The following is an 11,953-nucleotide window of genomic DNA, read 5'->3' on the forward strand; positions in this document are numbered from 1 at the left end:
CTCTTTTGGTTTACGGTGCATGAATTGCACTGAGTTTTTTCGTATGTCATTATTGAAGGTTTTGTCGACGTTGCTTAAAGTTAAAAACGCCTTTTCCTTTACAAATCGATGGGGATGGAATCTGTGAAATCAACATTTTGACACTCACAAGCTACTCATTTGGTGTAGATTTATTTTCAGAAAATATCTATACCTGCAAAATATGAGAGGCTCATTCATATCAAGCGTGGTAAACGCTATAATTCCTTTCATAGCTGCGCTAAATAGACGCAACATATTTAGCGAGTCTGTCAAATGATTGTGGGACACAAGAGCCCAGCAAGCATGCACTACGCAGCTTCCACCACTAATTGTGTATCCAGGCATGGACGATTCTAGAATCAGAGCTTTCGGGGTGCTGAGCAATCAAGAGTGCTGGCCGGCCAGGCAAGATAAATTTCACAGTTTTGTACATTTTAACACAATATTTAAATGCTGAGCTACAGCAAATGAGGAATGGATTGGAATCATAAAATAAATCTATAACATAGAAAAGCAGACTTTATCCCTGAACATATGTATGGACAAATTTACTAAATTCTGGAAGAAGACAACTCATTTTGATAGAGCAGCTCCTCAACATATACTTATACATATAAACAGTATATATGTATGTTTGTGGAGTAAAACAGCCCCCTATAGTTAGTACCAAAAATGGATCCTAGTCTTATTTTTAGACTTTTATTTGGAATGCAATGCACAACATGTAAAACACATTAACAGAAATTGACTTTTTCAATGTTTGTCTCAGCCTTTTCCCTAATTGTCTGTATTATGTCATACAAGTACATACATAAAAATCAACTTCTCAAAAAAAGAAAAGTGCTTGAAATCTCCCAAATAATAATGCTAATACTAATAATAAATAATAAAATAATAAAAGAGAGGCAACCTTGCCCAAGGTACAATGTTGACTGTACACCTGTAGCGTTTCTTAGCAAGAAAAATATGTCAGCTAACTCCTACCTAACAACATAAACAGTGATCTGAGACTCAATGCAGCAGAAATAAGGACAGGTGATGATAATAATGTATTGGTATTGAGTGGTAGAAGTAAAGAAATATGTCACATATCTGGGTTTATGCCAGGTGCTTACTCCTCACACTCTCGAAGGGCATTGTTATCACTCTGCAGATGAAGCGCTCAGCGCCGGCGAGAGGAAAAGGTTGGAGGGATGGGGTGGATCAAACCATTTTCAAAGCATGGGGCGGTGCTGCTGTATTTTTGTTGTTGCACTGTGAAAATTTAACATTAAGGCATCCCAACACAAAGCAAACATTTTCATAATTACATATTTTGTAAGGCTTTTAATATTACATTATTTTACTATCATTTAATCATAATATTTTGTATTTGTATTTTTGCTATTTTATTCAATGCAATTTGAACTCTTTTGCAATAAATTTGTTATTTATGGCTGGTATGGGCCATGTTGCCCTGCTCCAAGTGTAACTTTTTTTTTCTCTTTGTAAAATATCCCTTTCACTGACTCAAGTTTATATGAATCACTCACCAAAGTGAATTGATCATTTGAGTTATTTGAATCACTGAGTTAGTTGACACACAAACTCTGCTCAGTCCCAGTACTCATTGATTTCATACTGTTAAATCTTCTGATTTGAAACAGGAACATGATCAACTTCATGACATTTTGAAGGGAACCAAGTCACAGTTGCAAACTGTTTTTGTTTTTTTGCTGTGTTTCACTCACCAATGCATGTGCTACAAAGTTTTTTTTGGGTGTTGCACGTATAACATATTTCACAGTCGCTTTATTTACGCAAAACCTTATACAAGGGATAAATCCAAAACATGGATCTTGTTGTCAGAGCACAGTGATGCATCTGTTACTCAGTGACTTGTGTCATTCGTGAATGTCACAGTCGCACAATAGTGACAATAGTCTTCTGTTTGCAGAAGCTAACGGTAGCAGGGACGAGTCAAAAAGTTAACAGCAAGATGACTCTCGAGTTTTGAACGATTCATTCTGGAATTGCAGATCACTGACATGCAGCAAAAGTTCCCAGCTGGATCTGAACCCAGGACGCTGTCTCTCCACGCCATGCAATTGAGGGTCTAGGCTTCTACTTTATGAATGACAAATCTGGTGGATATGGTGGAAATAACTGATGGAAATGTTTATTAAGAAAACAGAGTCAATAGAGGAGACAACTTTACTTAAAAATCCAGGTAAAAATCACAGGCCAGAATGTAACACCAGAAGTACTTACTGTGCCATTGATTCGTCACATTAAATTCAAAGTGACAAATTTGCTTAATTATCTGTAGATTCAAAAACGTAAACAAAAAACAATCTTAATGTTTCATATTTATTCCCAGAAAATAACTGAATAAATTAAAATCCTAAAAAAAATAAATCACTAGAGAAATAAACTTTTTAATGTGTTCTACATTTCTTTGCCATCAACACTTGATTATAACTGATTTCCAATCATTTTATAATTAGTTATTTTTTAACCAGTTTCCAAAAGTTTCCTTCACAAGGTTAATGCAGTTCAATCAGGAGTGCAAGTGTTCACATCTGTCCCTGACACTCTGAAAAACTTGTGTCCCCTGTGACTGCACGCACACCCACCACAGTGATGCCACACACATATCTAATAATGAAAACTAAAGTATAATCAAATGGTATGATCAGTAACATCAAATGATTATATATATATATGTGTTCAGATTTTAAACATCAGAAAACATAGAAAGGTGAATTCGAGCAGGTGTCTGTTAAATATCAGGACTTTACAAGGAGCAATTTTAGACTTTGGGAACTCCAGTACAGAGCTGCAGTCAGGGTATGGTTAGCTGAGCTCTGAAGCGCACTGATTCAAATGAGTGGCTTCCTTATCAGATGCCTAGCTGATCATTTGGAGAAGAGAAACATCTAAAACATGCAGGGCAATAGCCCTCCAACACAAGTTTGTGTGTGTGTATCTATGTATACACGCATACTGGGCAGTGTTTCACCTTGCAGTTAATGAAACAAGAGTTATGACCTCCTAATATGTGGAGTTAGAGAAGGTGAAAGTGAGCTCATCTGAGGATGAGTCAAACTTAATTTCATAGTCAAGTCAAAAGTCATAATATCACAGGAGTACACTCTCTATACTCTCGGCAAACTTTGGGTCCAGGCTCTTGCCTCAGGCCTTGTCAGGTTTGGGACTTTCTGGGACAGTCAGAGACTCCACAGAGGACTGTTCATCTAGATCTGGAAGGAGCTCCTCCTTATCACTGAAGACCAAGCAAGTAGTAGAAACACATCATTAAAAGTATTAGTGATGGTTTCATCGTGTCTCTGATTCAGCAGGTGTCAGTTGCGACACTAGGGTTGCACAGGGCAATCTTACCTAACAGAAGACAGACGGCGGGACAGACGGCGACGTCTCAGCAAGATGAGGACGAGTGTCACCAGCAACAGAGCCGACAGGGCTGCCAGAGTGACTGCAGGAGAAAAAATGAAGATAAGAGCACTTTGTCATACATGAGGCTACTATTATGAAATGCCTGTGTGAAAGACTGATTTTGAAACGCAGATTTGGACATTCAATATGGTTTTATTAATTTTATTAATTATTGTCTGTAGCACAGTAAATTCAAGATGTTTTGTTTGATAGAACAGTTCACATGAAACCCACCTGAAAACCAGATGTTACGAGGCTGACTTTCAAAGGAACCTGGAAGAGAAGAACTACATCAGGGCAGTTCAATTGGGGTAACCTTGCTTCTAGAAATCAAACGAAAGTTTTCAATTTTACCGCCTTTGCTGCAGCGGTTCATACAGTCCTGTTCTGTGTCATAACGGTTCTGGTTTCCTCTGCAACCACCAAACACAAATGTCTGGCAGGTGTCTGTGTCGTGGTTGTAAAAGAATTTGGTGAAGGCAGCACGACAAGGACCAGGATCAGAGGTCACCATGCACTGATCTGATACCGAGGGACAATGACGCAAAGAGACAGACAATGGAGAGTCAGAGGGGAACATCATTAGTTTGTCAGAACTTCACATCTATTAATATTTTTGTGTTGAACAGTTTCTCACATTTGTATTCGTCGTCATCAGCTGAGGACCTCTCAGAGGACGGCAGGATTGACACTAACCAATAGTGAAAGACATCTGTAGTTAGCACTTAACCCCTAACTGTAAAGGGACAGACAGATATATCTCACCTGTACAGCCACGGACCGATGTATTAGTTACCTGAACATGTTTCCATGCAGCTCTCTTTGCTGATGTAGTTATTTTTATTTCCCCTGCAGCCTCCAAATATGAAAGGCTCACATTTCTTGGTCTTACTGTTGTAGTACCAGTGGTGAAATGCAGCCTTGCAGGGGCCTACCTGAGGCTCCACTTCACAGCTCTCTAATTGGACATGAAGGCATAGAAAGACGTGTTAAGTTTGCCCTCATAGTTTCTTTAATTAATTAGGTCTGTATGTTTTCATGCAGTTGCTGAACATCTGGAAGGTTTTTTTTTTTTTTTTTCGAAAGACAGAAAAAACATTTACAGATTCATAATGAGACAAAAACCAAGTAAATCTTCACGCAAATATGCACATCCTCACAGCAACACAGATATAGAGAGACAGAGACATTAGCTCTGACATTAGGTGTGATGATGAGAACTTAGGTTTAAGTCCGGATCTCTTTGTTTCGCTTTCTGAAAACTGCATTAACAGTAGATGATGTTGGAAGGTAAAACTGAAACCTACCAGTATATTGATCAGCAGACATCACTGTTGGAGAGAGAGAGAGAAAATTAGTGTGAACACATGAATAAGGTGGTGTTGTCAGGATAAACTTCCTGTTGCTTCAGTGCTTCCTTTTTCTCTCCTTCAAGCTGATCATTTATGGAACATAATTTAGTATTAATCTGTATTGTTGGTTAATTTAACATATCCAGGCAGACAAATATCTAGTGCAGGAAGTGAAGTCAGTTTGAATGGTGCTGGTTGTTGACATCTAATATCTACATATATCTGAGGCCTATATCTTAAAGCTGGATTTCATTTTACAGGGGTAACTTCCAGGTTAATCCTGGGTTTTCAGTCTCATGAAGGCGTTTTACTTTCTATTGGGATAAATTGCCATGGTAACTTAGATGGAATGCCTAACCTGCCCCGGAGCAGGTTAAGATCAGGAGAAGAGGTCAGCAGGTATATATTAGATGGCCTACTGACCAATCAGTCCTCTTGCAACCCGTTCTACCCATTCTCAGACCAGCCTGTTGATGTGGGCGATAGAAATGTAAGGAGCTTTCAAGACAGGGAAGATTTCATGACCAACTTAAAACACTTGATTTCCCAGACGTGGTTAACAGGCTTGCTTCCAAATTTGCTTTGCTCCACTGAAGAAAGAAATTAAATAATGAGGTTAAAATTATCAAAGAAGTGAGGAGGGGGGAAAAAAAGCAGAAATTTATGGAACATACATAAGGTAAATGTTGGGATTTAATATTATAATCCTGGGAATTTAAGCAATGAGGGAGTCAGCAATTTTTTTGCCAGCATTTTTTGTGTCTTCTGGCAGCTGCACCTGCGTTATTTTTGAATGAATCATGGACTTATAGTCTTCATATGTTCAATATCATAGTATCATAGTCACACTGTGAAATATGCACCTTTTTGCATTTTTTTCCATGGTCTAATTGGTCGCATGTAGCAAAACCTTATATGCAAACATGCACTGATCTAGATGGGAAATCCTTGGCTCTGTTTGTTTGTGAAATGCTTATCAGGATTGCGGACTTCTAGGTAAGTGAAGCCCAATAACAAAAAGACATCCTGGCCATGTTTAATCCAGCCTCATGATACAGGCCCCTTGATCAGCAGCAAGACAGGAAGTGATGTCATTAAATAAAGATACAGTGGCATTGAAATGCTAGGGCAATAACTGGTTAGTTAATTTGTGTAATCAATAACTGGCAAAATCAATAAGATGAGAGATTCTTACTTGGATTGAAAGACTGATCATGGGGAGGAGTACGAGTGGACTCATCAGGAAGAACTGAACCTACACACACACAGTTTAACACATTTCAAAAAGACACAACAGACACTGACACAGTTGGACCCAGCACCACGAATATGTCCCACAATTCAATAATAGACAGATGCAGTAAGGAAATATTGAGTTATCAGTGCATTCACGCTGAGTCCAGTCTGGGTCATCTCGTGATTTTTGAGGGGTCAGCATGCTACTAAATATTAAAATGGGTAAAGTTCCTTGTTTACTGCATTTGCTACAGTGGCTCATACACTGATCCACCATGTCATAATGGTTCTGGTTTCCTCTGCACACACCAAACACAAATGTCTGTGTCATGGTTGGGGGGGAGGAAAAAAAAAAAAAAAAAAAAAAACTTGGTGAAGACAGCATGACAGGCTGTCATAACGGTTACACACAACAGACCAATACGGACAGAGTTGACTTCAAGTTGTGGTGCTTTTCTAAATCTAAAATAAACAGCCAGGGAAGCTGATCATTAACACCACCCAACCACCCACACACGACACAAAAGCAGAGCTGTCATTAGACAATAATGTCACACACAGACACATGCTGGGGTGAAGTAGAAAAAAAGAAATTGTTGGGCTTATTAAAATGACAAGCAGACTGTCTCTGTGGCCCCAGGGCATTTCTGGTCAATATATTTGGATTAACTGTACAGTTGAAAACACACACTGACACAATTGTTTAAAAACACAACAGATTGTGTGTGTGTGTGTGTGTGTGGTGTCAAATTACTATTGTCAAACTGGTTCTGTCAACTTTGATCCTCAAGATTCAAAACAAGCTTCTACTGATATTTTTCAGCTCAGAACTTCCCTTATTTTACAGCTTGAAATTGCAGCTTCCTGAAGAGGACTAGTGTTTTTGTAGGAGAAAAGGTAAGTTTATTGGAAAACAGGAATATGACTTGAGTTTATCTAAAAGAAGACTGGTGTTTCTCCACAATCTGATTGCGCAGGCCATTCAGATTTCATTTTATTTGGGATTCAGTAATTGTGTCAGTTTTAATAAAAGGCAACAGAGAATCCCAAAACAACCTTTAGAGAAAGAGGGTCACAGATCAGGTCTGTTACCTGTGACTCCATTGCATGCGGCCTCACATGCTTCCCGAGATTCAAAGTTGTTTGCATTGGCATTACAGCCGCCATAGATGAAGCTGCGGCAACGCTGACTGGTCACATCATAGTAGAATTTTGGAAATGCTGCCCGACAGGACCCAACCTTCATTGGCAAACGACAGCGAACTGAAGACACAGAGGGAGAAATAGTGAACACAGCTCGTTTTGCCCTGATTGCTCTGATGTCATCAAAAACTAGAATACTGTGGTTGCATAAATATATACACCCCTAAACTATTACTTTGCTGAACCACCTTTTGATTATATTACAACTCTTACTCATTTTGGGTATCAGCATGTACATCTTGACTTCAGAATAGTTGCTACCAGTCTTCCTACTCCTTTTAGCAAAAATGCTCCAAATCTTTCAGAGTGCAAGGGGATCTCCTTTACATAGCCCTCTTCAGATCCCCCAAAGGTTTTAAGATTCAGGCCTGGGGTCTGGCTGGGCCTTTACAAAATGGAAATATTACGTTGAAGCCATTCTTTTGTTGATTTTGGTGTAATGCTTTGGGTTGTTGTTTTGCTGAAAAATGAGGTTCCTCTTTATCTTTCTGGCAGAATCATTAAGGTTTTGTGCCAACATTGAGTGGTATAAGAAATTTTTCATAATTATCGCCACCTTGACTAAGGTCCCAGTTCCAGCTGAATAAAAAGCACCCCAATGTATGATGCTGCCACCACCATGCTTCAGGTTGCGTTTGGTGTTCTTTTGGTGATCAGTGGTGTTGTTTTTATGTCAAAATGTTCAACCTTGGTTTTATCAAACCATAAATACATTGTCCCATCTACTTTTGATGTTCTTCTTCATAAGGCTTCCATCTCACCAACCTTCCCCATAACCCACACATATGAAGAATATGGGGTATATATTGTCTCATGTAATAGACACCCAATACTTGCCAAAAATTCCTGCAGCTCCTTTAAGGCTGCTGTTGGCCTCCCTTGCAGCCCCCCTAACCAGTTTTCTTCTCATATTTTTCCTCAATTTTATACAGTTCATTTTATACAGAACATACAGTTCTTGGTAATGCTTCAGTTGTGCCATATTTTCTCAACTTAATGATAACTGGCTTCTCTGTGTTCCACGGTATATCTAATACCTTAGAAATTCTTTTGTACACTTCTCATGACTGATACCTTCTGACAATGAGAACCGAATGCTTGGGAATCTCCCTTCGAACTAGTGCTGTGCACACGAACACCTCTTGAAGAAAATGGAAAAAGAAAAAAAAAAAAAAAAGGGGGGGGGGGGGGGGGGTGAGGCATAATATCTGGACAAGACCAATAACATAAATACTTCAGACCGCATTATTGCATGCACCTCCTGATATTCTTTGTTGACATTCTGAACATTGCTGCAGTTTGACAAGCTTGTTTACTAGAAAGAATGCACTGCTCCAGAACTGCAGTTGGTATGTTAAATGTTCACTGTCCCGTTCCTTGTATGTGTTGTTGTGTCTCAAGCGGTGGAGTACTTCTTTGAAATTCAATATCTTGGTCGGAAAGTGCAGAAGTAAGACCAACAACTGAATCGAATGCAACTGGACTTAGGACTTAAGTTTGTCAAAGACGTTTTGCCTCCTTATCCCAGGGGCTTCAGTTTCGAACACATCAATCAGACTAGTGAGGACTAGTCAGACTGATGCGTTCCATATGACTATAACCTGGATGAATGAGAACATGCACAGAAAACACCAACAACTTCAATAATTTTGCTTTACACACTACATGCTCTGGATCAGCAGGTCGCACTTCCTCATACTCTGAAAGGTCTAAAATGTCTTTCACCAACTCCCAAGAAAGTTAAACCACATGCTGCGTAGCTGCAATGTTTTGAAAGACTTCCAGATTTAACAAAAGCAATATTCAGCTAAATTTGCATTAGCCCCGCCCACTGACTTTGTTGGGTGAGTTTGACAGATACAATTAATTCATTAAGTACTGCAACAGGACCATGAAATAATTATATACATTCTTACATTAAGGGAACTGGTATTTTAATGCATTAATGAAACATTTAAGTATTTATTTCCTATTTTAAGTGATTAATTTAAGTAATTAGATTTATTTACATATTTTATTTGGCCCTCCATAATCAGAGGCAATTTAAATTATGGCAGGTGTGCACTTACTCCTATTTAACATGAATTTGAATGTGATTGGTTAATTCTGAACACAGCCACATTCCCAATTAAAAGAGGCTGTACACACTTGTGCAACCACATTTTGATACTTTCTTTTTTTTGTCTTAACTGAGGTGAACAGGTTACAGGCCACAAAAACGTTTTGAAATTATTTATTACTAAATCTATTTCCATGCAGGAACAACTTTCCAGTTGTCAGAGAACTCCAGTGTTGGGTTTTCAGGTGTTGTCATATTTCCCCTCACAGGTGTCCTTTTCACAGATAAAAACCAGAGTGACTGGTCTGACCTGAAGATCCAACCCTGGAGTTACCCTGTAAATTCCTGAGCGAGGAGCATTTCTTCCTTCCTGACATGACTCAGTATCCACTTGGATGGGTACAAAGGTACATTCACTTATATTATTCTTTATGTTGACAGTTATTGATTCTTAATCAGAAACACAAATGTCATCACAAAGCTCAGCACTTCTTTATGTTTCATATTAAAAGCCGTCACAATATGTCTGACACTAAAAAACATTCAAATAAAAAGGACAGCCTGCATTCCTAGAACTCAGGGTAAATGTGGTTGTAATCAGAGCTAATGAAATATTGTATTAAATGTGTGGGGCACAGACTGAGAGGGTCTAATGCTCCAAACATGGTTCTGGCTCTCAGGTGTCAAGAGGAAGTAGACTGTAGGTCTACTTCCTATTCAGGTAAGAACAGCAAAAGGTTGAACAAACTTAATCTTTTCTCAAACTTCTGGAAGATCAAAATCTGACAAGGATCATGTTATATAATAAAAGACACTTGATGAGACTTGATCCATTTTCTATTACATAAGTATAAAACTACTTGTGGCTGTGGCTACTACACATCATCAATTGTTTATTAAGGTTTTGACAGCTGTTTAAATGAACTGAAGTTTGCATCTGTAAATCTGGACACTGACATGTACGGTGGGGCCTGAAGGGGCCAGGGCCCAAACCTACAGAAAACCTGAAAAGCTATCTCAAATAAGATTGTTTTATGAAAACCTGATGTGACTCCTCCATAATCAGTCTAAGCTGTGAACAACAGCAGACGCTAAAGCTGAAATAACTTTAATCTTAGAGAAATCAGGACAGATTCAAACCCTGATTCAGAACTGGGTGGTTTCTGTGTAGTTACATTGATTGATTGACTGATTGGTTGATTGATGGATTCATTGATGACACTGTGTAACACTTTTTGTAAAATAAAAGGAAATTTCCTCCATCAATCAGGTCATCTTCATCTCACTTGATTAATCACTGACTGCCTATATATGATCAATGATCAGCCCCACAGACTGATTGATTCTACGAATGTTGCACATCTTACTGTTGTTGGTCTCGTTGCTCGGCGGCTCCTGGAAGTTCTGCAGCGGAACGATGTGTGGCTTCGCATCGGCCGCCTCCCTCCTCACGGTCCTCCGATAAACCTTGAACTGGGAACTAGGCTGGAGTACGCACGCATCCCGCCCCGGGGCCCCGCAGCTCACCAGCTGGCACTGCGGACTTCCGTCTGCCGGGTAACCCACCAGGGCTAGGTCACAACCCGGCTGGCCGCAGCACGCTGCCCGGCAGCTCTCCGGGCTCGTCACCTCCGCCGGCCCATCAAGTTGGAGCACTTCGACGCCCTGAGCGCCCAGGTCCACACCCTGCTCTGGATCAATGCTTTGGTCCCAGTCACACTCAATAGCCAGGCCGGACCAGACCAGGACACAGAGCATCAGAAAGCCCACTCTGAAATGTCTGCTCATTTTACCTCTTAAACAGGATCTGGATCTTCATATAGATTTAATCCGGATTGCGTTTCTTAAAATTTAACTCCTTAATCGGATTCTCCGCGGGAACAATGAGCCACTTCCTGGTTCAGCGGATTTTTGTTGTCGCAGATAAAATTACCTGAGCTACAGGTGCAGCCACGCCCACCTGACGTTACGTCTCACACAGGAAAAGGCTTCCAAGTTGAGAAAAAAATAGCACCGAAGTCGAACGAGATGATCGGTCGTTTTGATTATATCGGTAAACTGGTATTTGGTGTTGTTTTCATTGTGAGTGTTGAGAGATGAGTCAACAGTGTTACTTCACAATTGCCTAACTTTTTTATGGACCAGTATTTAAAACGTTTTGACCGTTTTCCCTTTACTGGGACTTTCATTTCTACAGTTTTTTCCTAATTAATTTTATTTTTCTTTATCCTGAATATTATATCTAAAATATAAATCAAATGGACACCTAACATAATAAATCAAACACAGAAAAGATTGTAATGTCTGTACTTCCAATTTGCAAGCGCTACTTTTGTATTGTTTTATTTCTCCCAGTTATTTGTGTGTGTCAGTGTTGCCAGATCTCGCAAGAGAAACAAGCCCCAAAAAGCGATTTAGCCTCTCAAATAATTTAATTAAAGCCCAACCGGCGACCTAAATGGACCACATTGTGTAAGAGAGAGGCTTAATAACATTACAGACATTAATTTATTTTCTTTGGATAGGCAGCAGTAAAATGTATGGAGGATCCAACAGGCAGAATGAAATATATACATCTTTAAATAATTACTTCTATATGCGATTAATTAATGGGAATGGGAAATGGGAAATGAATATTTACATGTGT

General features: G+C 39.3%; 1 protein-coding gene across 2 annotated transcripts; it reads right to left on the bottom strand.

The window, feature by feature from the left end:
• Positions 1–2,152: 2,152 nt before the first annotated feature.
• LOC115052741 (papilin-like) lies at positions 2,153–11,228 on the bottom strand. Of its 2 annotated transcripts, XM_029517045.1 has the most exons (10): positions 10,674–11,228; positions 7,137–7,307; positions 6,004–6,063; positions 4,764–4,787; positions 4,253–4,414; positions 4,094–4,147; positions 3,811–3,978; positions 3,691–3,729; positions 3,403–3,496; positions 2,153–3,286 (listed from the first exon to the last, which is right to left on the bottom strand). In XM_029517045.1, exons 1-10 carry the CDS (start codon positions 11,092–11,094, stop codon positions 3,196–3,198), a joined length of 1,284 nt encoding a protein of 427 aa, XP_029372905.1. In that variant the 5' UTR covers positions 11,095–11,228; the 3' UTR covers positions 2,153–3,195. The 2 variants fall into 2 exon arrangements, with proteins under 2 accessions (XP_029372905.1, XP_029372906.1); XM_029517046.1 differs by lacking the exon at positions 6,004–6,063.
• Positions 11,229–11,953: the final 725 nt, after the last annotated feature.

The sequence above is a fragment of the Echeneis naucrates genome, chromosome 13 (assembly GCF_900963305.1).
Source record: "Echeneis naucrates chromosome 13, fEcheNa1.1, whole genome shotgun sequence".
Taxonomy (NCBI): Eukaryota; Metazoa; Chordata; class Actinopteri; order Carangiformes; family Echeneidae; genus Echeneis; species Echeneis naucrates.

What these genes read in the sequence shown, in the direction of transcription:
- LOC115052741 (XM_029517045.1), bottom strand. Translation starts at nt 11,094, where the DNA reads ATGAGCAGACATTTCAGAGTGGGCTTTCTGATGCTCTGTGTCCTGGTC. An exon ending in CGCATGCAATGGAGTCACAG is followed by an intron (nt 6,064 to 7,136) that starts GTAACAGACCTG and finishes GTGTGTGTGTAG; the next exon opens with GTTCAGTTCTTCCTGATGAG. An exon ending in CTGCATGGAAACATGTTCAG is followed by an intron (nt 4,148 to 4,252) that starts GTAACTAATACA and finishes ACTATTGGTTAG; the next exon opens with TGTCAATCCTGCCGTCCTCT.